Source organism: Salvelinus namaycush, chromosome 3, assembly GCF_016432855.1.
Source record: "Salvelinus namaycush isolate Seneca chromosome 3, SaNama_1.0, whole genome shotgun sequence".
Taxonomy (NCBI): domain Eukaryota; kingdom Metazoa; phylum Chordata; class Actinopteri; order Salmoniformes; family Salmonidae; genus Salvelinus; species Salvelinus namaycush.
Genome location: NC_052309.1, coordinates 12862487 through 12888678, shown reverse-complemented (window position 1 = coordinate 12888678; position 26192 = coordinate 12862487). Strand labels below are relative to the sequence as shown.

The window sequence follows — 26192 nt, the reverse complement described above, 5'->3', positions numbered from 1 at the left end:
TGGCTGCCTTTTGACAAAAAAAAATGTATCTTGCTCTTTTGTCCAAAATAATCTCATCGTGTAGGCCAGTGGTTCCCAATCTGGGATACTAGAACCCCTGGGGGTACTTGGGCCTATACACAGGGGGTACATTTGAGAAGACTCATATGCCTACTGGTAAAATGCACATAAGGAGGTACTTCAGGGCTACTCCAGGCAAAGGAAAATTCAGTTGGTGGTACAGTAAATCTGTCAATGTGTCGTTGGGCAAGGCACTTAACCCTAATTGTTCCTGTAAGTCACTCTGGATAAGAGCTTCCACGTAAAACGATAGAAACACATCTCCGATGGGAAAATGCACATATAGTAGCCACATATCATTGAGTGACTCCAAGTTTACTTAGATATGATGGTTATTATATCATTATTTGCGCATAAAGGCGTTTCCACTGCCATTTTTTGCTAAATATACCACCATGTCGAACATACAAATGATCTGTGTGTCACGGTTGTAATAATGGATGGACCAAGGCGCAGCGGGATTTGAGTTCCACATCTTTATTAAAATGAAACTTCTCAACAAAAACAATAAACAAACAAACAAACGTGAAGTAACGTAGTGCAACAAGCACATACACAAAACAATATCCCACAAAAGCAGGTGGGAACAGGGACACCTTAAGTATGATTCCCAATTAGAGACAACGATAATCAGCTGCCTCTAATTGGGAACCATACTCAATCCCAAACATAGAAATAAATCGACTAGAACACCCCCTAGTCACCTACAACACCATAGAGAACCAAGGGCTCTCTATAGTCAGGGCGTGACACTGTGGGCATTTATAAAGTTGTACCGAAACTTCCAATTTCCATCACAGCTGTGGTGATTTTTTTAAAATATGGTATAACTTTATTCTCATAAAAACTGAGGATGGTTACAAACCAGGTTTCCATCCAACCTTTCTATGCAGTAAAGTACATGTTCGATAAAAAATGTCATGACAGGCCTGATAGAAACAGACAATTTGTCCGTAAACTTTCCATATGTCGACAAAACAAAACATGCTAGACAAAGTGGGATCTTTTAGTGTCTGTAAAATGAATTATGTGAGAAATGTCGGTGGAAACACTTTCATGTGCAAATATTGATATAATACCCATCATATCAAAGTAAACTTCCCTGTTAATAATTCCTCAGCACCCCCATCAGTACAGTTGAAAATGCGATGGAAACACGTTTAACTTGTATTTTGTATTCGGTACATGGGAATTTAACCACACAAATTATTTAACAAATATTGAATATTGTGTCCCTGAACAAAGGGGGGGGCGGGGGGGGGGTCAAAATCAAAAGTAACAGTCAGTATCTGGTTTGGCCACCAGCTGCATTAAGTACTGTAGTACATCTCCTCCTCATGGACCGCACCATATTTGCCAGTTCTTGCTGTGAGATGTTACCCCACTCTTCCACCAAGGCACCTACAACACATTTCTGGGGGGAATGGTCCTAGCCCTCACCCTCCGATCCAACAGGTCCCAGATGTGCTCAATGGGATTAAGATCCGGGCTCTTCGCTGGCCATGGCAGAACACTGACATTCCTGTCTTGCAAGAAATCACGCACAGAACGAGCAGTATGGCTGGTGGCATTGTCATGCTGGAGGGTCACGTCAGGATGAGCCTGCAGGAAGGGTACCACATGAGGGAGGAGGATGTCTTCCCTGTAACGCACAGCATTGAGATTGCCTGCAATGACAACAAGCTCAGTCTGATGATGCTGTGACACACTGCCCCAGACCATGACAGACCCTCCACCTCCAAATCGATCCCGCTCCAGAGTACAGGCCTCGGTGTAACACTCATTCCTTCGACGATAAATGCGAATCCGACCATCACCCCTGGTGAGACAAAACCGTGACTCGTCAGTGTAGAGCACTTTTTGCCAGTCCTGTCTGGTCCAGTGACGGTGGGTTTGTGCCCATAGGTGACGTTTTTGCCGGTGATGTCTGGTGAGGACCTGCCTTACAACAGGCCTACAAGCCCTCAGTCCAGCCTCTCTCAGCCTATTGCGGACTGTCTGAGCACTGATGGAGGGATTGTGCGTTCCTGATGTAACTCGGGCAGTAGTTGCCATCCTCTACCTGTTCCGATCCTGTGCAAGTGTTGTTACATGTGGTCTGCCACTGCGAGGACGATCAGCTTTCTGTCCTGTCTCCCTGTAGTGCTGTCTTAGGCGTCTCACAGTACGGACATTACAATTTATTACCCTGGCCACATCTGCAATCCTCATGCCTCCTTGCAGTATGCCTAAGGCACGTTCACGCAGATGAGCAGGGACCCTGGGAATCTTTCTTTTGGTGTTTTTCAGAGTCAGTAGAAAGGCCTCTTTAGTGTCCCAACTTTTCATAACTGTGACCTTAATTGCCTACCGTCTGTAAGCTGTTAGTGTCTTAACAACCGTTCCACAGGTGCATGTTCATTAATTGTTGATGGTTCATTGAACAAGCATGGGAAACAGTGTTTAAACCTTTTACAATGAAGATCAGTGAAGATATTTGGATTTTTAAGAATTATTTTTGAAAGACAGGGTCCTGAAAAGGGGACGTTTCTTTTTTTGCTGAGTTTAATGAACACAATTGTTTCTACTGGATGGATGATCAATGAAAGTTATTACACTTGCTATCCTTATCAGATATCATAAATTATGAAACATTAAAATGCTTATCTTTTATCTATTGGCCAGCTTCCAGAATATGAGGTGTTTCTGAACATGACAGAGTCAAATTCCGCCAGGAAGTAAACATAAAATCTATGTAGTTTTATAATTGTGTCCTCCAATATTGACCAGAAAGAACAATTTCCATTTATATTTCTATCTATTAACTCCTATATTTTTTTCACTCTAGGCCTATATTTTTAAACTAAATTATACCAATAACAATATCAGCATTATATCATTGAATATTATTAAACCATCAATGTCTCCATGAATGTCAAGGTGTGTTATACTGTTCAAGTCTATACAATCAGGCGGGCTAATCCTTCAGAGGCCAACTGGACTGTGAACTTTCAACCAGTTGGAAAAGAAAAAGAGATTCACTACTGTGTTTATCAAGAGAGCCAAAGTCCACCTGCATCCCACTGCGTGTCTACTCAGGCCACTGGTTCTCAAACCTCACCTGATTCACAACCTCAGCTGATTCTCACAAAGGTCCTGCCATGTCACAGACGCTGCTATACAATGAGCGAACTTCAAAGAATGTCTACTGCACTAACAGTGGTGGAAAAAGTAGCCAATTGTCATACTTGAGTAAAAGTAAAGATACCTTAATAGAAAATGACTCAAGTAAAAGTGAAAGTCACCCAGTAAAACACTACTTGAGTAAAAGTCTAAAAGGATTTGGTTTTAAATATACTTAAGTATCAAAAGTTGATGTAATTGCTAAAATACACTTAAGTATCAAAAGTAAAAGTACAAATCATTTAAAATTCCTTATATTAAGCAAACCAGAGAGCGAGTACTTTTGGGTGTCAGGTAAAATGGATGGCGTAAAAAGTACACTATTTTCTTTAGGAATGTACAAGTAAAAGTACAAGTTGTCAAAAATATACATAGTAAAGTAAGGTACAGACACCCCAAAAAACTACTTAAGTTGTACATTAAAATATTTTTACTTAAATACTTTACACCACTGTGCATTAACCATTTGCATGCTTCTCCCAAGACTATGATAACATAGTAGGCAAGAAGGTAAATACATAATATGTACATATGTATCTACAAAACATCCACAACTTTATACTACAGTTGAAAATACAATTCTTATTCAAAGTAAATATCAACACATCTTAAAGTTTAATATTTAATTTTACTTTGCATTGCATTATCGTTTAACATAAGCTATCACAGATCATTTCACATTTGAGAATTTCTAGCAATCAAACCTACTACAGGTCAATGCACGTCATATGATCTAGACAGCGCTCACGCTCAGCATGTATTTTGTACGCATTTGTCATCTGTCACAGGAAGATGCAGTGCAGTGCAATATGCCCATGTCTACAGCATTGTCTGATCATTATTTAATCAGGCTTGGAGTAACGCTTTGTTCTATGAGTGAGAGCGAGTGTGAGAGAGAGAGGGAGCGAGAGAGAGAGAGAGAGAGAGAAAGTGTGAGAGAGAAAGAAAGTGAGAGAGAGGGAGCGAAAAAAGAGAGCAACATCCAAGTCAGTGCATTCCAGGTTTCTAAGATATCCCAGGGTTCTTAGAGGAGCTAATGCTTCAATAGCATGACATGTAATCAACCTAAACAGCTAATACTATGTAAATATCTTCATTCATAAATAACATCAACATATGTTCCGTAACATCCAACACATGCTCCTTTCAACAAACTGGTTGTACATACAGTAGCACAAGTGAAGATCATATGCTTTGGCAGCACAAACACTAGTCCCAATCAGTCACAGTATAGAAGTATACAAGACAGATTACAGATGTAGGAATTTAATTTGAGTCAATTTGCTACAGCAGGAAAATAATCCTGCAGCAACAGGAAATGTGAATTATTATGTGGATTATAATTCATGGACATTTTGAAGAGATTTCTACATTTTCCATGAGAGCAAATCAAGTCTGAAATTTCAAAGTGGAAATTAGAAACTTTAGAAGCCTTTTTAAAACTCAAATACACTACTGCATAGCAGGAAAATTCTCAGCAACAAAAGAGTGATACAATTAAGATCCTACATCTGTATGACTGTGTCATAACATCACACTATTGAAGTATAGAACACAGATTATGACCACATCATAACACTGTACAGCAAAATCCAGGGTGGGGGTCAGAGACAATGATGCAATCTATATGATGTAATCTATATCATGTCTATGGTAAGAGAGGAGGGGAATTCCTTGCGTTGAGACTGAGATAGGTAAGGATGGTGTAACGACGCATTGTTTAACAACATACTTTAGCACCCTGTTTATTGAAATCCGGTTTCCAGGCTTTAGAGATAAGTGAAAGAGATCCCTTTCCCCCAGAAGCAGTAAAGCATGCTTGAAATACGGGAGATATTCTGTTGCAGTTTCTTTTTGTTTCACTGTAAACGCTGTGTTGATAAGTACATGAATCCAATAAGCATTCTGTCTGCACAAGAAGAATGAAGTTGTAAAAAGCGTGAGAGCCTTAATTTGCTGCTAATTCAGGTTCACATTACTGAAAGTATGAAGACCTAGATTATGATTTGGGATTTTATTAGGATCCCATTTGCCGACGCCAATGGAGACAGCTTGTCTTCCTGGGTTCCGACACATCACGAAAACATTAGACAAAAATACTTTACAATTTAAATACATTTGAAAACAATTGGAAGACAAAATATTATATTTAAGAGGAAATTAGAAACCGCTATTTAGGAGGGAGGAGGAGGAAGAGGAAATGGGAGGAAGAGGAAGACAAGGGAGGAGGAGGACGAGGACGTCTCTCAGTCGTCCGTGTCTTTGACGGTGTTGTCATTTAGGAGGACGTGCCAGCGCTCGATCTTCTTGTCTTTGTTCTTGAGACATTCATACCAGTGCTTCAGACACTCCCCCTTGGCTGTGATGCCCAGCTGGCATCCTCCTGGAGGGAGATAAGAAGGTTTTTAAATATATTATTTTGAAGTCGGCTTAAAAACTGCACAATATTGTTTGTTAAATATAAAAATCAGTAACTACACGTACATTCATTATGCCATCTCAACTGAACTCACCAATTAAATTGTTGGATTTCTCAACTCACCAATGAAAAACGCTGGGTGTGCCCATGTTATAGTCCCAACTCACCAATGAAATCGTTGGAGGTTCCCATGTCATAGTCCCAGACTGAGATGTCCAGGCTCTTCTTGGCCAGCTCACCATGTTTGATCTCATAGCTGAACTCCTGCAACACAACTTCAGACATCACACTCCATTTCTCAGTGCATAGACACAGACTTCCATTTGACTCTGTATTAATAAAACAATGGCCTTGAACCTGATATTGTGCTGTTAGAGACAGATATGGAGGGGACACTAACCTCATTGAACTCTGGGTTGAGGGTCTTCTTCTTGATCTGGGTCTTGTTCTTGGCTTTCTTCCCCATGTCTGGTTTCAGGCAGCTGCAGGTCACAATCACAGGAAAGAATCAATCAATAAACCAATCAATCAATTCATCCATCCATCAATATTTTACTGCTGTAGGAAAAAGAGATATTAGAGAGAAGAAACATAATCCGTCACGTTGAGAGGTATGTTAGAACATGTACATCTTGACGAAGGGGTCTGAGTATCCATTAGAGTCCATAGCTGCCAGGTGAGCACAGCGCACCACTCCCACTATCAGACGACCCTTCTGGGTGCTGTAGGTTAAAGAGACCAGGATACGACCCCTCTCCTCTGCTTCATCCTCCTTTACCTGTAGGACACACACAGGCATGAACACACACACAAAAAGGTTTACAAGTACATTTACATTCACTACCATAAGAATTTCCCCCATAGAGATTTACAGTCATGTACAGTATGTATAGATATAATCTCTCTGCTACTGGTCATGTATTCACCTGGTCAGTCATGTACACTGAGTGGACAAAACATTAAGAACACCTGCTATTTCCATGACATAGACTGACCAGGTGAATCCAGGTGAAAGCTATGATCCCTTATTGATGTCACCTGTTAAATCTACTTCAATCAGTATAGATGAAAGGGAGGAGACAGGTTAAAGAAGGATTTTTAAGCCTTGAGACAATTGAGACATGGATTGTGTATGTGTGCCATTCAGAGGGTGAATAGGCAAGACAACATATTTAAGTGCCTTTGAACAGGGTATGGTAGTAGGTGCCAGACGCACCGGTTTGTGTCAAGCACTGCAACGCTGCTGGGTTTTTCATGCTCAACAGTTTCCCGTGTGTGTCAAGAATGGAAAGAAATAAATCATGCAGATGACATCAACATTCAGCTACTATCTTAGGTGTGAACATCAAGTGTAAACCCTGAGTACTGTGTCAGGTGTAGATCTTAGGTGTGAACATCAAGTGTAAACCCTGAGTACTGTGTCAGGTGTAGATCTTAGGTGTGAACATCAAGTGTAAACCCTGAGTACTGTGTCAGGTGTAGATCTTAGGTGTGAACATCAAGTGTAAACCCTGAGTACTGTGTCAGGTGTAGATCTTAGGTGTGAACATCAAGTGTAAACCCTGAGTACTGTGTCAGGTGTAGATCTTAGGTGTGAACATCAAGTGTAAACCCTGAGTACTGTGTCAGGTGTAGATCTTAGGTGTGAACATCAAGTGTAAACCCTGAGTACTGTGTCAGGTGTAGATCTTAGGTGTGAACATCAAGTGTAAACCCTGAGTACTGTGTCAGGTGTGAACGTCAAGTGTAAACCCTGAGTGTCAAAATCAAATCAAATTGTATTTGTCACATGCGCCGAATACAACAGGTGTAGACTTTACTGTGATATGCTTACTTACAAGCCCTTAACCAACAATGCAGTTTTAAGAAAATATTTACTAAATAAACAAAAGTAAAAAATGTATTTAAAAAAGTAACACAATAAAATACCAATAATGAGGCTATTAAAAGGGGGTACCGGTACTGAGTCAATGTGCGGGGATACAGGTTAGTCGAGGTAATTTGTACAGTTGTGGCCGAAAGTTTTGAGAACGACACAAATATTAATTTGTGAGTTTGCTGCTTCAAATAAGTTTGCTGCTTCAGTGTCTTTAGGTATTTTTGTCAGATGTTACTATCGAATACTGAAGTATAATTACAAGCATTTCATAAGTGTCAAAGGCTTTTATTGACAATTACATGAAGTTGATGCAAAGAGTCAATATTTGCAGTGTTGACCCTTCTTTTTCAAGACCTCTGCAATCCGCCCTGGCATGCTGTCAATTAACTTCTGGGCCATATCCTGACTGATGGCAGCCCATTCTTGCATAATCAATGCTTGGAGTTTGTCAGAATTTGTGGGTTTTTGTTTGTCCACCCGCCTCTTGAGGATTGACCACAAGTTCTCAATGGGATTAAGGTCTGGAGAGTTTCCTGGCCATGGACCCAAAATATCGATGTTTTGTTCCCCGAGCCACTTAGTTATCACTTTTGCCTTATGTCAAGGTGCTCCATCATGCTGGAAAAGGCATTGTTCGTCACCAAACTGTTCCTGGATGGTTGGGAGAAGTTGCTCTCGGAGGATGTGTCGGTACCATTCTTTATTCATGACTGTGTTCTTAGGCAAAATTGTGAGTGAGCCCACTCCCTTGGCTGAGAAGCAACCCCACACATGAATGGTCTCAGGATGCTTTACTGTTGGCATGACACAGGACTGATGGTAGCGCTCACCTTGTCTTCTCCGGACAAGCTTTTTTCCGGATGCCCCAAACAATCGGAAAGGGGATTCATCAGAGAAAATGACTTTACCCCAGTCCTCAGAAGTCCAATCCCTGTACTTTTTGCAGAATATCAGTCTGTCCCTGATGTCTATCCTGGAGAGAAGTGGCTTCTTTGCTGCCCTTCTTGACACCAGACCATCCTCCAAAAGTCTTCGCCTCACTGTGCGTGCAGATGCACTCACACCTGCCTGCTGCCATACCTGAGCAAGCTCTGTACTGGTGGTGCCCCGATCCCGCAGCTGAATCAACTTTAGGAGACGGTCCTGGCACTTGCTGGATTTCTTGGGCGCCCTGAAGCTTTCTTCACAACAATTGAACCGCTGTCCTTGAAGTTCTTGATGATCCGATAAATGGTTGATTTAGGTGCAATCTTACTAGCAGCAATATCCTTTCCTGTGAAGCCCTTTTTGTGCAAAGCAATGATGACGGCACGTGTTTCCTTGCAGGTAACCATGATTGACAGAGGAAGAACAATGATTCCAAGCACCACCCTCCTTTTGAAGCTTCCAGTCTGTTATTCGAACTCAATCAGCATGACAGAGTGATCTCCAGCCTTGTCCTCGTCAACACTCACACCTGTGTTAACGAGAGAATCACTGACATGATGTCATCTGGTCCTTTTGTGGCAGGGCTGAAATGCAGTGGAAATGTTTTTGGGGGGATTCAGTTCATTTGCATGGCAAAGAGGGACTTTGCAATTAATTGGAATTCATCTGATCACTCTTCATAACATTCTGGAGTATATGCAAATTGCCATCATACAAACTGAGGCAGCAGACTTTGTGAAAATTAATATTTGTGTAATTCTCAAAACTTTTGGCCACGACTGTACATGTAGGTAGGGGTAAAGTGACTATGCATTCAGGTGTAAATCTTAGGTATGAACGTCAAGTGTAAACCCTGAGTACTGTGTCAGGTGTGAATCCTGTCTCAGGTGAGTCTTACCTCCTCCTCGTAGAGAGCCATGCCCCGGGCTGAGCCTCCTGTGCCTAACTTCTTCACCTGGGACAGGAGGGAGTGTGGGGGTGAGATCACTTCTATCAGTATTATTAACAGTTGGATCCCCAATGCACAAGTGGTTCAGTGGTTAGACAACCGTCTCCAGACATGCATGCACTTATGGACACACACTGTTGTAGTTCCTACCTGGACCACCCTCTCTAAACAGACGCTGTTGTAGTTCCTACCTGGACCACCCTCTCTAAACAGACGCTGTTGTAGTTCCTACCTGGACCACCCTCTCTAGACAGACGCTGTTGTAGTTCCTACCTGGACCACCCTCTCTAGACAGACGCTGTTGTAGTTCCTACCTGGACCACCCTCTCTAGACAGACGCTGTTGTAGTTCTTACCTGGACCACCCTCTCTAAACAGACGCTGTTGTAGTTCCTACCTGGACCACCCTCTCTAGACACACGCTGTTGTAGTTCTTACCTGGACCACCCTCTCTAAACAGACGCTGTTGTAGTTCCTACCTGGACCACGCTCTCTAGACACACGCTGTTGTAGTTCCTACCTGGACCACCCTCTCTAAACAGACGCTGTTGTAGTTCCTACCTGGACCACCCTCTCTAGACACACACTGTTGTAGTTCCTACCTGGACCACCCTCTCTAGACACACACTGTTGTAGTTCCTACCTGGACCACCCTCTCTAGACACACACTGTTGTAGTTCCTACCTGGACCACCCTCTCTAGACACACACTGTTGTAGTTCCTACCTGGACCATCCTCTCTAGACACACACTGTTGTAGTTCCTACCTGGACCACCCTCTCTAGACACACACTGTTGTAGTTCCTACCTGGACCACCCTCTCCAGACACACACTGTTGTAGTTCCTACCTGGACCACCCTCTCTAGACACAAACTGTTGTAGTTCCTGCCTGGACCACCCTCTCTAGACACACACTGTTGTAGTTCCTACCTGGACCACCCTCTCTAGACACACACTGTTGTAGTTCCTACCTGGACCACCCTCTCTAGACACACACTGTTGTAGTTCCTACCTGGACCACCCTCTCTAGACACACACTGTTGTAGTTCCTACCTGGACCACCCTCTCTAGACACACACTGTTGTAGTTCCTACCTGGACCACCCTCTCTAGACACACACTGTTGTAGTTCCTACCTGGACCACCCTCTCTAGACACACACTGTTGTAGTTCCTACCTGGACCACCCTCTCCAGACACACACTGTTGTAGTTCCTACCTGGACCACCCTCTCTAGACACACGCTGTTGTAGTTCCTACCTGGACCACCCTCTCTAGACACACACTGTTGTAGTTCCTACCTGGACCACCCTCTCTAGACACACGCTGTTGTAGTTCCTACCTGGACCACCCTCTCTAGACACACACTGTTGTAGTTCCTACCTGGACCACCCTCTCTAGACACACACTGTTGTAGTTCCTACCTGGACCACCCTCTCTAGACACACACTGTTGTAGTTCCTACCTGGACCACCCTCTCCAGACACACACTGTTGTAGTTCCTACCTGGACCACCCTCTCTAGACACACACTGTTGTAGTTCCTACCTGGACCACCCTCTCTAGACACACACTGTTGTAGTTCCTACCTGGACCACCCTCTCCAGACACACACTGTTTTAGTTCCTACCTGGACCACCCTCTCTAGACACACACTGTTGTAGTTCCTACCTGGACCACCCTCTCTAGACACACACTGTTGTAGTTCCTACCTGGTTCACCCTCTCTAGACACAAACTGTTGTAGTTCCTACCTGGACCACCCTCTCTAGACACACACTGTTGTAGTTCCTACCTGGACCACCCTCTCTAGACACACACTGTTGTAGTTCCTACCTGGACCACCCTCTCTAGACACACACTGTTGTAGTTCCTACCTGGACCACCCTCTCTAGACACACACTGTTGTAGTTCCTACCTGGACCACCCTCTCTAGACACACACTGTTGTAGTTCCTACCTGGACCACCCTCTCTAGACACACACTGTTGTAGTTCCTACCTGGACCACCCTCTCTAGACACACTGTTGTAGTTCCTACCTGGACCACCCTCTCTAGACACACACTGTTGTAGTTCCTACCTGGACCACCCTCTCTAGACACACACTGTTGTAGTTCCTACCTGGACCACCCTCTCTAGACACACACTGTTGTAGTTCCTACCTGGACCACCCTCTCTAGACACACGCTGTTGTAGTTCCTACCTGGACCACCCTCTCTAGACACACGCTGTTGTAGTTCCTACCTGGACCCCCCTCTCTAGACACACGCTGTTGTAGTTCCTACCTGGACCACCCTCTCTAGACACACGCTGTTGTAGTTCCTACCTGGACCACCCTCTCTAGACACACGCTGTTGTAGTTCCTACCTGGACCACCCTCTCTAGACACACACTGTTGTAGTTCCTACCTGGACCACCCTCTCTAGACACAAACTGTTGTAGTTCCTACCTGGACCACCCTCTCTAGACACACACTGTTGTAGTTCCTACCTGGACCACCCTCTCTAGACACAAACTGTTGTAGTTCCTGCCTGGACCACCCTCTCTAGACACACACTGTTGTAGTTCCTACCTGGACCACCCTCTCTAGACACACACTGTTGTAGTTCCTACCTGGACCACCCTCTCTAGACACACACTGTTGTAGTTCCTACCTGGACCACCCTCTCCAGACACACACTGTTGTAGTTCCTACCTGGACCACCCTCTCTAGACACACACTGTTGTAGTTCCTACCTGGACCACCCTCTCTAGACACACACTGTTGTAGTTCCTACCTGGACCACCCTCTCCAGACACACACTGTTGTAGTTCCTACCTGGACCACCCTCTCTAGACACACGCTGTTGTAGTTCCTACCTGGACCACCCTCTCTAGACACACACTGTTATAGTTCCTACCTGGACCACCCTCTCTAGACACACGCTGTTGTAGTTCCTACCTGGACCACCCTCTCTAGACACACACTGTTGTAGTTCCTACCTGGACCACCCTCTCTAGACACACACTGTTGTAGTTCCTACCTGGACCACCCTCTCTAGACACACACTGTTGTAGTTCCTACCTGGACCACCCTCTCCAGACACACACTGTTGTAGTTCCTACCTGGACCACCCTCTCTAGACACACACTGTTGTAGTTCCTACCTGGACCACCCTCTCTAGACACACACTGTTGTAGTTCCTACCTGGACCACCCTCTCCAGACACACACTGTTGTAGTTCCTACCTGGACCACCCTCTCTAGACACAAACTGTTGTAGTTCCTGCCTGGACCACCCTCTCTAGACACACACTGTTGTAGTTCCTACCTGGACCACCCTCTCTAGACACACACTGTTGTAGTTCCTACCTGGACCACCCTCTCTAGACACACACTGTTGTAGTTCCTACCTGGACCACCCTCTCTAGACACACACTGTTGTAGTTCCTACCTGGACCACCCTCTCTAGACACACACTGTTGTAGTTCCTACCTGGACCACCCTCTCTAGACACACACTGTTGTAGTTCCTACCTGGACCACCCTCTCTAGACACACACTGTTGTAGTTCCTACCTGGACCACCCTCTCCAGACACACGCTGTTGTAGTTCCTACCTGGACCACCCTCTCTAGACACACGCTGTTGTAGTTCCTACCTGGACCACCCTCTCTAGACACACACTGTTGTAGTTCCTACCTGGACCACCCTCTCTAGACACACTCTGTTGTAGTTCCTACCTGGACCACCCTCTCCAGACACACGCTGTTGTAGTTCCTACCTGGACCACCCTCTCTAGACACACACTGTTGTAGTTCCTACCTGGACCACCCTCTCTAGACACACACTGTTGTAGTTCCTACCTGGACCACCCTCTCTAGACACACTCTGTTGTAGTTCCTACCTGGACCACCCTCTCCAGACACACGCTGTTGTAGTTCCTACCTGGACCACCCTCTCTAGACACACGCTGTTGTAGTTCCTACCTGGACCACCCTCTCTAGACACACACTGTTGTAGTTCCTACCTGGACCACCCTCTCTAGACACACACTGTTGTAGTTCCTACCTGGACCACCCTCTCTAGACACACACTGTTGTAGTTCCTACCTGGACCACCCTCTCTAGACACACACTGTTGTAGTTCCTACCTGGACCACCCTCTCTAGACACACACTGTTGTAGTTCCTACCTGGACCACCCTCTCTAGACACACACTGTTGTAGTTCCTACCTGGACCACCCTCTCTAGACACACTCTGTTGTAGTTCCTACCTGGACCACCCTCTCCAGACACACGCTGTTGTAGTTCCTACCTGGACCACCCTCTCTAGACACACACTGTTGTAGTTCCTACCTGGACCACCCTCTCTAGACACACTCTGTTGTAGTTCCTACCTGGACCACCCTCTCCAGACACACGCTGTTGTAGTTCCTACCTGGACCACCCTCTCTAGACACACGCTGTTGTAGTTCCTACCTGGACCACCCTCTCTAGACACACACTGTTGTAGTTCCTACCTGGACCACCCTCTCTAGACACAAACTGTTGTAGTTCCTGCCTGGACCACCCTCTCTAGACACACACTGTTGTAGTTCCTACCTGGACCACCCTCTCTAGACACACACTGTTGTAGTTCCTACCTGGACCACCCTCTCTAGACACACACTGTTGTAGTTCCTACCTGGACCACCCTCTCTAGACACACACTGTTGTAGTTCCTACCTGGACCACCCTCTCTAGACACACACTGTTGTAGTTCCTACCTGGACCACCCTCTCTAGACACACACTGTTGTAGTTCCTACCTGGACCACCCTCTCTAGACACACACTGTTGTAGTTCCTACCTGGACCACCCTCTCTAGACACACGCTGTTGTAGTTCCTACCTGGACCACCCTCTCTAGACACACACTGTTGTAGTTCCTACCTGGACCACCCTCTCTAGACACAAACTGTTGTAGTTCCTACCTGGACCCCCCTCTCTAGACACACGCTGTTGTAGTTCCTACCTGGACCACCCTCTCTAGACACACGCTGTTGTAGTTCCTACCTGGACCACCCTCTCTAGACACACGCTGTTGTAGTTCCTACCTGGACCACCCTCTCTAGACACACACTGTTGTAGTTCCTACCTGGACCACCCTCTCTAGATACACACTGTTGTAGTTCCTACCTGGACCACCCTCTCTAGACAGACGCTGTAGTTCTTCATCTGGTTGGCTTTGAGTTTCTTCAGAGCAACACGCGTCTCTCCTATGAACTCATTGTGTCCAAACTTGTCCATATCACTCACCGACAGCCTGGAAGAAGGAAGAGGAGTTTTAATCTCTTATTATTTTACCCCCTTTTTCTCCCCAATTGCGATCTTGTCTCATCGCTGCAACTCTCCAATGGGCTTGGGAGAGGCGAAAGTCGAGTCATGCTTCTTAACACCTGCTCGCTTAACCCAGAAACCAGCTGCACCAATGTGTCGGAGGAAACACTGTTCAACTGACAACAGCTTGCAGGCGCCCGGCCCTCCACAAGGAGTCGCTAGAGCGCGATGAGCCAAGTAAAGCCCCCCCGGCCAAACCCTCTCCTAACCCAGACGACGCTGGGCCAATTGTGCGCCACCCTATGGGACTCCTGGTCACGGCCGGTTGTGACACAGCCTGGGATCGAACCCCAGGCTGTGGTGATGTCGCAGGCTGTAGTGACGACCGCTGCGCCACTCGGGAGGCCCAGGAAGAGGAGTTTTATTCTCTTACTCTCTTCTTGCATCACAGAACAGTTTTTATTCTCTTTTTTCCCTTTAGCTCTGGGAAATCGTACTAATTTAAATGGAGAGCCACTGAACAAAACTGGGCCAATATCAATGTAAACATTTTCATTGAATTTTAAATGGAATAATTTCCGAATCATTTCAGATGGCCCAGTGGGTCACTCATACAGTATATCCAGTAGTGGTATGGTTGAGGCTGTTATTACCGTAGTGTTTTGCGCTGCATGTCGTCATCAGTGATACCATGGTACACCAGAGTCTCATTCCACACTGGGTTCAGAGTGCCCTTCAGGGTCTTAGTACGCAGCTTGTTAGACTGGAGGAAACGGGGAGAGGGGGAGGGGAGAGACAGGGGAAGAAATAGAGCAGGAGACAAAGGGAGATAAATGGAGAGAGACAGAGAGAGGGAAAGATTTTTCTTATTTTCACTTTCACTTCTAGACTGTCTAAAAGTTAGACTGTGGAGAGAAGATTAATAGATATACAGTACATGATTACTTCACCAGGGGAACGTATGTGTCAACAGGAAGCAGGAGTACAGGCCTACTGTGTGGTCCAGTGGTTAAAGATCCCAGCACAGATGTACAGCCTAAGCTACCAGAGTCGGTATAGGGTTCGAATTCGACCCATGCCCTTCTAACATGCAAACTCTCCTAGTTTTCCTGTCTCCTCTTCACAGTGCTATCTCAATAAAAAAATACATCAAACCAGGGCTACAACACAAAGACAAGATTATAGGAAACCAGAAGTGTTGAAGTTACCTTACTGGCTCCAGGTAAGAGGTGCAGCTTGACGTAGGGGTCTGCTAGTCCGTTAGAGTCCATCGGCTTTAAACCCTGTGAGAAAGAGAGAGAGAGAGGGAGGGAGAGAGGGAGAGAGGGAGAGAGGGAGAGTGAGAGAAAGCGAGAGCAAGATGTCATCAAGGCAAAGGGTGGCTACTTTGAAGAATCTCAAATCTAAAATATACAGTATGTATATTTGTTTAACACTTTTTTGGTTACTACATGATTCCATATGTGTTATTTTATAGTTTTGATGTCTTCACTATTATTCTACAATGTAGAAAATAGTAAAAATAATGGAAAAACCCTGGTTTGAGTAGGTGTGTCCAGAATTTTGACTGGTACTGTGTATGCGTATACACCGTGTCGTGTGTGTGTTTTTACCTTGGCTTTGACTATGTTGCAGTGCAGCGTGTTGTTCCCCTGTTCATAATGCAGAATGAACTCCAGCAACCCCAGCGTGGCTGATGGACAGAACAAAATAATGACAAAAGAAAGTCAGATTGGTTTCTGCTACCAACAAAGAGATAGGGAGAGGGAATAACAGAACCACAGAGAGAGGGAGAGTGTGTGTACATTAGAACACGTGTATTTTATGGTTATTCTACGCAAAGGAATTGTCCGTAGAGCTCTGAGACAGGATTGTGTCTAGGCACAGATCTGGGGAACGGTAAAATGTCTGCAGCATTGACGGTCCCAAAGAACACAATGGCCTCCATTATTCTTAAATGGAAGAAGTTTTGAACCACCAAGACTCTTCCTAGAGCTGGCTGCCTGGCCAAACTGAGCAATCAGGGGAGAAGGGCCTTTGTCAGGTAGGTGACCAAGAACCCGATATTCACTCTGACAGAGCTCCAGAGTTCCTCTGTGGAGATGGGAGAAACTTCCAGAAGGACAACCATCTCTGCAACACTCCAATCAGGCCTTTATGGTAGTAGAGTGGCCAGACGGAAGCCACTTCCCAGTAAAAGGCACATGACAGCCCACTTGAAATTTGCCAAAAGGCACCTAAAGGACTCTCAGAGCATGAGAAACAAGATTCTCTGGTCTGATGAAACCAAGATTGAACTCTTTGGCCTGAATGCCAAGCGTCACGTCTGGAGGAAAGCTGGCACCATCCCTACGGTGAAGCATGGTGGTGGCAACATCATGCTGTGGGGATGCTTTTCAGCAGAAGTGACTGGGAAACTAACCAGGATTGTTTCCTAATCAGGAAAGATGAACAGAGCAGTACAGAGAGATCCTTGATGAAAACCTGCTCCAGATCACTCATGACCTCAGACTGGGGCGAAGGTTCACCTTCCTACAGGACAACGACCCTAAGCACAAGTCTCTGAATGCCCTTGAGTGGCCAAGCCAGAGCCTGGACTTGAATCCGATTGAACATCTCTGGAGAGACCCGAAAATAGCTGTGCAGTGCCACTCTCCATCCAACCTGACAGACCTTGAGAGGATCTGCAGAGAAGAATGGGAGAAACTCCCCAAATACAGCTGTGCCTTGTAGCGTCATACCCAAGAAGACGCACGGCTGTAATCGCTGCCAAACATGCTTTAACAAAGTACTGAGGAAAGGGTCTGAATACCTACAGTTGAAGTCGGAAGTTTACATACACCTTCAGTATCTTCACAAGTTCCTTTGCTGTTGTTCTGGGATTGATTTGCACTTTTCTCACCAAAGCACGTTCATCTCTAGGAGACAGAACGCGTCTCCTTCCTGAGCGGTATGACAGCTGCGTGGTCCCATGGTGTTTATACTTGCATACTATTGTTTGTACAGATGAACGTGGTACCTTCAGACATTTGGAAATTTCTCCCAAGGATGAACCAGACTTGTGGAGGTCTACAATTTTTTTCCTGAGGTCTTGGCTGATTTCTTTTGATTTTCCCATGATGTCAAGCAAAGAGGCACTGAGTTTGAAGGTAGGCCTTGAAATACATCCACAGGTACACCTCCAATTGACTCAAATTATGTCAATTAGCCTATCAGAAGCTTCTAAAGCCATGACATCATTTTCTGTAATTTTCCAAGCTATAAAGGCAGAGTCAACTTAGTGTATGTAAATTTTTGACCCACTGTAATTGTGATACAGTGAATTGTTGGAAAAATGACTTGTGTCATGCACAAAGTAGACGTCCTAACCGACTTGCCAGAACTATAGTTTGTTAACAAGTAATGTGTGGAGTGGTTGAAAAACAAGTTTTAATGACTCTAACCTAAGTGTATGTAAACTTCCGACATCAACTATAAATGTGATATTTCCCCAAAAAATTTACACGTTTGCAAAAAATTGTAAAAACATTGTTTTTGCATTGTCATAATGGGGTTTTGTGTGTAGATTGATGAAGGGATTTTTAAAAAATCAATTTTTAGAATAAGGCTGCAACGTAACAAAATGTGGAAAAAGTCAAGGGATCTGAATACTTTCCGAATGCACTGTAGGTTGGGGTAAAGGGACTAGGCAACAGGATATATAATAAATAGTAGCAGCAGCGTATGTGATGTGTCAAAAGAGTTAGGACAAAAAGGTCAATGCTTTAGCAGTCTTATGGCTTGTGGGTAGAAGCTGTTTAGTGTCCTGTTGGTTCCATACTTCGATACAGCTTTTTTTTTTTTTTTTCCCCCACCTTTATTTAACCAGGTAGGCCAGTTGAGAACAAGTTCTCATTAACAACTGCGACCTGGCCAAGATAAAGCAAAGCAGTGTGACAAAAACAACAACACAGAGTTACACATAAACAAATGTACAGTCAATAACACAATAGAAAAATCTATGTACAGTGTGTGCAAATGTAGAAGAGTAGGGAGGTAGACAATAAATAGTCCATAGAGACAAAATAATTACAATTTAGCATTAATACTGGAGTGATAGATGTGCAGATGATGATGTGCAAGAAGAGATACTGGGGTGCAAAAGAGCAAGAGGGTAAGTAATAATATGTGGATGAGGTAGTTGGGTGTGCTATTTACAGATTGGCTGTGTACAGGTACAGTAATCGGTAAGCTGCTGTGACAGTTGAATCTTAAAGTTAGAGAGGGAAATATAAGACTCCAGCTTCAGAGATTTTTGCAATTCGTCCCAGTCATTGGCAGCAGAGAACTGGAAGGAAAGGCGGCCAAAGGAAGTGCTGGCTTTGGGGATGACCAGTGCAATATATCTGCTGGAGCGTGTGCTACGGGTGGGTGCTGCTATGGTGACCAGTGAGCTGAGATAAGGCGGGGCTTTACCTAGCAAAGACGTATAGATGACCTGGAGCCAGTGGGTTTGGCGACGGATATGTAGTGAGGGCCAGCCAACGAGAGCATACAGGTCGTAGTGGTGGGTAGTATATGGGGCTTTGGTGACAAAACGGATGGCACTGTGATGACTACATCCAGTTTGCTGAGTAGAGTGTTGGGGGCTATTTTGTAAATGACATCGCCGAAGTCAAGGATCGGTAGGATAGTCAGTTTTATGAGGGTATGTTTGGAAGGAGGCTTTGTTGCGAAATAGGAAGCCGATTCTAGATTTAATTTTGGATTGGAGATGCTTTATGTGAGTCTGGAAGGAGAGTTTACAGTCTAACCAGACACCTAGGTATTTGTAGTTGTCCACACATTCTAGATCAGAACCGTCCAGAGTAGTGATGCTAGTCGGGCGGGAGGGTGCGGGCAGCGATCGGTTGAAGAGCATGCACTTAGTTTTACTTGCATTTAAAAGTAGTTGGAGGCCACGGAAGGAGAGTTGTATGGCGTTGAAGCTCGTTTGGAGGTTTGTTAGCACAAAGAAGGGCCAGATGTATACAAAATGGTGTCGTCTGCGTAGAGGTGGATCAGATAATCACTAGCAGCAAGAGCGACATCATTGATGTATACAGAGAAAAGAGTCGGCCCGAGAATTGAACCCTGTGGCATCCCTATAGAGACTGCCAGAGGTCCGGACAACAGGCCCTCCGATTCGACACACTGAACTCTATCTGAGAAGTAGTTGGTGAACCAGGCGAGGCAGTCATTTGAGAAGCCAAGGCTATTGAGTCTGTCGATAAGAATGCCATGATTGACAGTCGAAAGCCTTGGCCAGGTCGATGAAGACGGCTGCACAGTGTTGTCTTTTATCGATGGTGGTTATGATATCGTTTAGGACCTTGAGCGTGGCTGAGGTGTACCCGTGACCAGCTTGGAAACCAGATTGCATAGTGGAGAAGGTATGGTGGGATTCGAAATGGTCGGTGATCTGTTTGTTAACTTGGCTTTCAAAGATTTTACAAAGGCAGGGCAGGATGGATATAGGTCTACAACAGTTTAGGTCTAGAGTGTCTCCCTCTTTGAAGAGTGGGGTGACCGCGGCAGCTTTCCAATCTTTGGGGATCTCAGACGATACAAAAGAGAGGTTGAACAGGCTAGTAATAGGTGTTGCAACAATTTCGGCGGATAATTTTAGAAAGAAAGGGTCCAGATTGTCTAGCCCAGGTGATTTGTTGGGATCCAGATTTTGCAGCTCTTTCAGAACATCAGCTGTCTGGATTTGGGTGAAGGAGAAGCGGGGGGGGGGGGGCAAGTTGCTGCAGGGGGTGCTGAGATGTTGGCCGGGGTAGTGGAAAGCATGGCCAGCCGTAGAAAAATGCTTATTGAAATTATCGATTGCCGTGTGGCAGCAGAGAGAACAGTCTATGACTTGGGTGGCTGGAGTCTTTGACAATTTTTAGGCCCTTCCACTGACACCGCCTGGTATAGAGGTCCTGGATGGCAGGGAGTTCAGCCCCAGTGATGTACTGGGCCGTACTCAGCACTCTCTGTAGCACCTTGCGGTCGGGTGCCTTGCAGTTGCCATACCAAGCGGTGGTGCAGCTCTCAAAGGTGCAGCTGTAGAACTTTTTGAGGATTTGAGGGCCCATGCCAAATCTTTTCAGCCTCCTGACGGGGAAGAGGCGTTTTCGTGCCCTCTTCACGACTGTGTTGGTGTGTTTGGACCATGATAGGACCTTAGTGATGTGGACACCGAGGAATGTGAAGCTCTCGACCCGCGCCACTACAGCCACGTCAATGTTAATGAGGGGGGGGCTCAGCCCTCCATTTCCTGTAGTCCACTATCAGCTCCCTTGTCTTGCTGACGTTGAGGGAAAGGTTGTTGTCCTGGCACCACACTGGCACCACACTGCCTCCCTATAGGCTGTCTCGTCGTCGGTGATCAAGCCAACCACCATTGTGTCGTCAGCAAACTTAATGATGGTGTAGAAGTCGTTTACGGCCACACATTCGTGGGTGAACAGGGAGTACAGGAGGGGACTATGCACGCACCCCTCTAACCCCTAAACCTAACCCTAAACCTTAACCCCAAACCCCTAACCCTATTTCTAACTCTAACCATCATTTTAACCCTTAACCTAACCTCTAAGCCTAAAATAGCCTTTTTCCTTGTGGGGACATTCCCCACTTGTCCGAATTTTCCTTGTTTTACTATCTGGTCCCCACAAGGATAGTAAAACCAAACACACACACACACACACACACACACTCACTTACTGGATTCATCAGAGTCGTATTCGTTGTCATTGTCTTCGTTGGGAGCGGGGCCTGTGCGTGGTGCCATGCTGGGTTTGGGGGCAGGAGTGGGTTTCTCCTCCCTGACTAGAGGTGGCGCTCTCTCCTCTCTCTGCTGTGGGTATCTGCTCTTCTGTGGTGCAGGGGCTGAAGAAGAGAAATACAGATATCTAGCCAGTCTCAATTTCAAAGTAGAAGGGATTATGCAAGTTAGTCGTTGGTGGCAATTGGTAGGTTAACAAAACCAAAGTTGTTTCTTCTTATCCATTGACTGCTTTCAGAGAGGGTAAGGCAACACAGATGTAATTTTGTAATTTGGGTGAAATGTCCCTTTAATCATACCCTGTGCTGTGACTGTGTCAGCTGGAGCTGGTGGGTTCTCTCTTCCTCTGGCTGTGGGAGGTCTGGAGCCTAACTGTCTTTCCATCTTCACCACCTCCTCCACCACGGCAGGGCTAACCTGGGCCTCAGCAACACCCTCTAGTGTCTGAGCAGAGCTATTGCCCTCTGGGTCCTGTTGCTCTGAACTGGAGTACGGGGGCTCATCAGTGGGCTCTGAGACAAGATGACATTTTGAAATATATATGTCCTCGATACCCAACATCTGAGACAAACTAAAAGCTTTTGCTTTTACCTCTCATACAAGTCCAACTAGTAGTGAAATGGAAATGCTTGTTTCCACTGCTCACCTTGGTTTTGTATGTTGGAGTAGTAGTTATCCTGCTGCTCCTGCCGCTCTGTGTAGTCCTCTGCACCAGGGTTTGGCTGGTAGCTGGACTGGGCACTGGGCTGGTGATGGGCATGGGTAGGGGTCTGGGTACGGGGGCTCTCTGTACCTGTCCCTCTGGGCCTGGAGATGGGCAGGGGAGCAGGGAGGACTTGCTGGGGTTGGCCCTTAAAGAACCATGCTCCAGAACGCTTCAACATCTAGACATAGAACGAGAGATGGAGAGACACAGAGAAAGAGAGAGAGAGGGAAGAGATGTAGAGAAAGAGTGAGAGAGAGATCTCGGGAGAGACAGCGAGAGAGAGATGGAGAGGGAGAGAATTAGATGGAAAGAGAGAGAAAATGAGATGGAGAGAGACAGAGAAAATGAGATGGAGAGAGACAGAGAAAATGAGATGGAGGGGGTGGGGTAGCGTGCTTAGCAGATGAGTTATCGCACATTGATTGACAAGTAGAATCATTTAATTAAAGGGTCTGAAACGTTGTGACTGAACCAGCTGAACCCTCATCTCTCTCCTTCTCTCTCGTCTACCCCTTCACTCTCTTACACTCTCCACCCTTCTCTCTCTTCCTCTCTCCACCCTTCTCTCTTTTACCCCGTATCTTCCTCCTTCTCTCTCTACCCCTTATCTTCCTCTCTCTCCCCTTCTCTCTCCATCTGTCTCTCCATTTAGATTCTGAAGGGACAAACAACCACAATCATTTCTCATAAGAGGGAATATTCAATGGAGGATAATTAGAGGGTACTGCGAATTATTATTAAAATGATTAAAGCTACTGTCTCTCCACCCCTTCTTTCCTCCCCTCATCACTCTCCCCTTGTCCCCCCCCCCCCCCCTCTGCCCCTCATGCCTCTCCTCTCACTTCTATCCTGTCTCTCTCTTTCCTCTCTCTCTCTTACCCTCTCTTTCCACCTCACCTCTTGATGTTCACTGCAGATCCTACAGACCCATACTGGAGATGACGAACGGCTGTTCTGAATCCCACACTTACTGCACATGTGCTGGAGGCAGAAACACACACGCGCACACGCACACGCACACACACACACACACGCACACGCACACGCACACACACACACACACACACACACACACACACACACACACACACACACACACACACACACAGGTCTCTTGAGGCAGTGCAGGTACACACACAATTTTACAGTTCATATAGTGAATGTACAGACAGGATCATCTCTAAGTAACAAGAACTAGAAAGTAGAACAAAAGAAATTAACAAAATAATGACTTACACTAGTTACAGGCAGTGGTGTAAAATACTTAAGTAAAAATACTTTAAAGTACTACTTAAGTAGTTGTTTTGGGTATCTGTACTTAACTTAACTATTTATATATTTTACTTTTACTTCACTACATTCTTAAAGACAATGATGTACTTTTTACTAAATACATTTTCCCTGGCACCCAAAAGTACTCATTACATTTTGAATGCTTAGCAGGACAGGATCATTTTCTAATTCACACACTTATCAAGAGAACATCCCTGGTCATCCCTACTGCCTTTGATCTTGTGGACTCACTAAACACACATGCTTCGTTTGTAAAGGATTTCTGAGTGTTGGAGTGTGCCCTTGGCTATCTGTTTAAAAAACAAGAAAATGGTGCCATCTGGTTTGGTTAATATAAGGAATTTGAAGTGATTTATACTTTTACTTTTTATAGTTAGGTATATTTGAGCAATTACATTTACTTTTGATACTTATTATTATTAATTTGTTTATTTATTTTTTACCCCTTTTTCTCCTCAACTTCGTGGTATCCAATCAGTAGTTACAGCCTTGTCTCATCGCTGCAACTCCTGTATGGACTCAGGAGAGGCGAAGGTCGAGAGCTGTGTGTCCTCCGAAACACAACCCAACCAAGCCGCACTGCTTCTTGACACAATGCCCACTTAACCCGGAAGCCAGCTGCACCAATGTGTCGGAGGAAACACCGTACACCTGGCGACCGTGTCAGCGTGCACTGCGCCCGGCCCGCCACAGGAGTTGCTAGTGCGCGATGGGACAAGGACATCCCTACCGGCCAAACCCTCCCCTAACCCGGACGATGCTGGGTCAATTGTGCGCCGCCCCATGGGTCTCCTGGTCTCGGCCGGCTGCGACAGAGCCTGGACTCTAGTGGCCCAGCTAGCACTGCAATGCAGTGCCTTAGACCACTGCCCCACTCGGGAGGCCAACTTTTGATACTTAAGTATATTTAAAACCAAAGACTTTTACTCAAGTAGTGTTTTACTGGGTGACTTTAACTTTTACTTGAGTCATTTTCTTTTAAGGTATCTTTACTTTTACTCAAGTATGAACATTTGGTACTTTTTCCACCACTGGTTACAGGAGTTAGAGGAGATACAGGAGATAAAGGAGTCACAGGAGATACAGGAGATAAAGGAGTCACAGGAGATACAGGAGTTACAGGAGTTACAGGAGTTACAGGAGTTACAGGAGATAAAGGAGTTACAGGAGATACAGGAGATACAGGAGTTACAGGAGCTACAGGAATTATAGGAGATACAGGAGTTACAGGAGTTATAGAAGTTACAGGAGATAAAGGAATTACAGGAGATAAAGGAGTTACAGGAGATACAGGAGTTACAGGAGTTACAGGAGTTACAGGAGATACAGGAGATAAAGGAGTTACAGGAGTTACAGGAGTTATAGGAGTTACAGGAGTTATAGGAGTTACAGGAGATAAAGAAGTTACAGGAGATACAGGAGATACAGGAGTTACAGGAGTTACAGGAGATACAGGAGTTACAGGAGATACAGGAGTTACAGGAGTTATAGGAGTTACAGGAGATAAAGGAGTTACAGGAGATACAGGAGTTACAGGAGTTACAGGAGTTATAGGAGTTACAGGAGATAAAGGAGTTACAGGAGATACAGGAGTTACAGGAGTTACAGGAGATACAGGAGATACAGGAGATACAGTAGTTTACCCCTGCGGGTCCAGTCAATGTGTTGTAGTAGTCTCTGTAGGTAGGTGTGTTTGTTACCTTCTTGCAGTGGGAACAGAGTACAGAGGTGACTCCCTGCTGTCCAAACGTCTCTCCACACAGCAGACAACGAGACTGACCATCTCCACACGCCGTCTTCTTCATACTGTCCAACCTAGTGGCAAAACGCCTGCAGTACACACACACACACACACACACACACACACACACACACACACACACACACACACACACACACACACACACACACACACACACACACTGTCCAGAAAGGTCGCTAACCGCCTAGAGAGGAGAGATCACACAGTATGCACACACACACACACACACACACACACACACACATACACACACGCACACACAGTTTTCTATTTCTCTCTCGTTCTCGTTCCCCGCTCTCTCTCTCTGTCTGTCTCACCCGATCCTCTCCTGCTCCATGGCCTCTATGGTCTCAGCCCGAGCCAGAACACTGTTGATGATCTCCTTCTCTTCGTCTGTTAGCGCCACCTCCTGAGGACCTCCTCCATGACCTCCACCATGCTGGTACATCCTGCTGACTGACCTGACAGACGGAGCGGGGACACACTCAAGGAACGGACACACCGGTATAATTTGCCGGTCAACAGTACTTAACATCAGATTTGGTCCAGACAAGACCAAAAACCAATGTCCGTGGATGTGGAAATCAAGACTAGTCCGGACTGCACCAAAAAAAGATGTCCAAAAGGCTTCGGTGTCGGTCCGTGCTTACTGAGGTGTAGCCTACAGTACTGCCTGTTAAATCATTTTATGAATGCCCATCTACGTGGTAATCCTACCGTTTATAAAACACAAAAAAAAGACGTCCAAAAGATGTTGGCTCATGTTTACTGTGGTGTAGCCTACCATGTCGCCGTAATGGAATTTAATGAATGCCCATCCATGTGGCAGGCCCACTGTTTGTTAAACAGGCCATTGGACTGGCTTTATTAGTCCTGATTCCTGTGACTAATCAATTTGGCTATTTATGCTCTGAATATCAGCTACCCAACTTTATCAGGAGTTATCGCGAGCAT

The 26192-nt window shown here is 45.5% G+C and overlaps 1 protein-coding gene across 1 annotated transcript; it reads right to left on the bottom strand.

Annotated features, from left to right (window-relative positions):
- Window positions 1-5468: 5468 nt before the first annotated feature.
- LOC120044800 (double C2-like domain-containing protein beta) lies at window positions 5469-25281 on the bottom strand. The gene is made up of 14 exons (XM_038989473.1): window positions 24759-25281; window positions 24669-24673; window positions 22124-22361; window positions 21777-21989; window positions 21417-21581; window positions 16301-16380; window positions 15896-15970; window positions 15341-15450; window positions 14547-14673; window positions 9346-9402; window positions 6271-6419; window positions 6042-6123; window positions 5809-5905; window positions 5469-5605 (listed from the first exon to the last, which is right to left on the bottom strand). The coding sequence occupies exons 1-14, from the start codon at window positions 25279-25281 to the stop codon at window positions 5469-5471; spliced, it is 2058 nt and encodes a 685-aa protein (XP_038845401.1).
- Window positions 25282-26192: the final 911 nt, after the last annotated feature.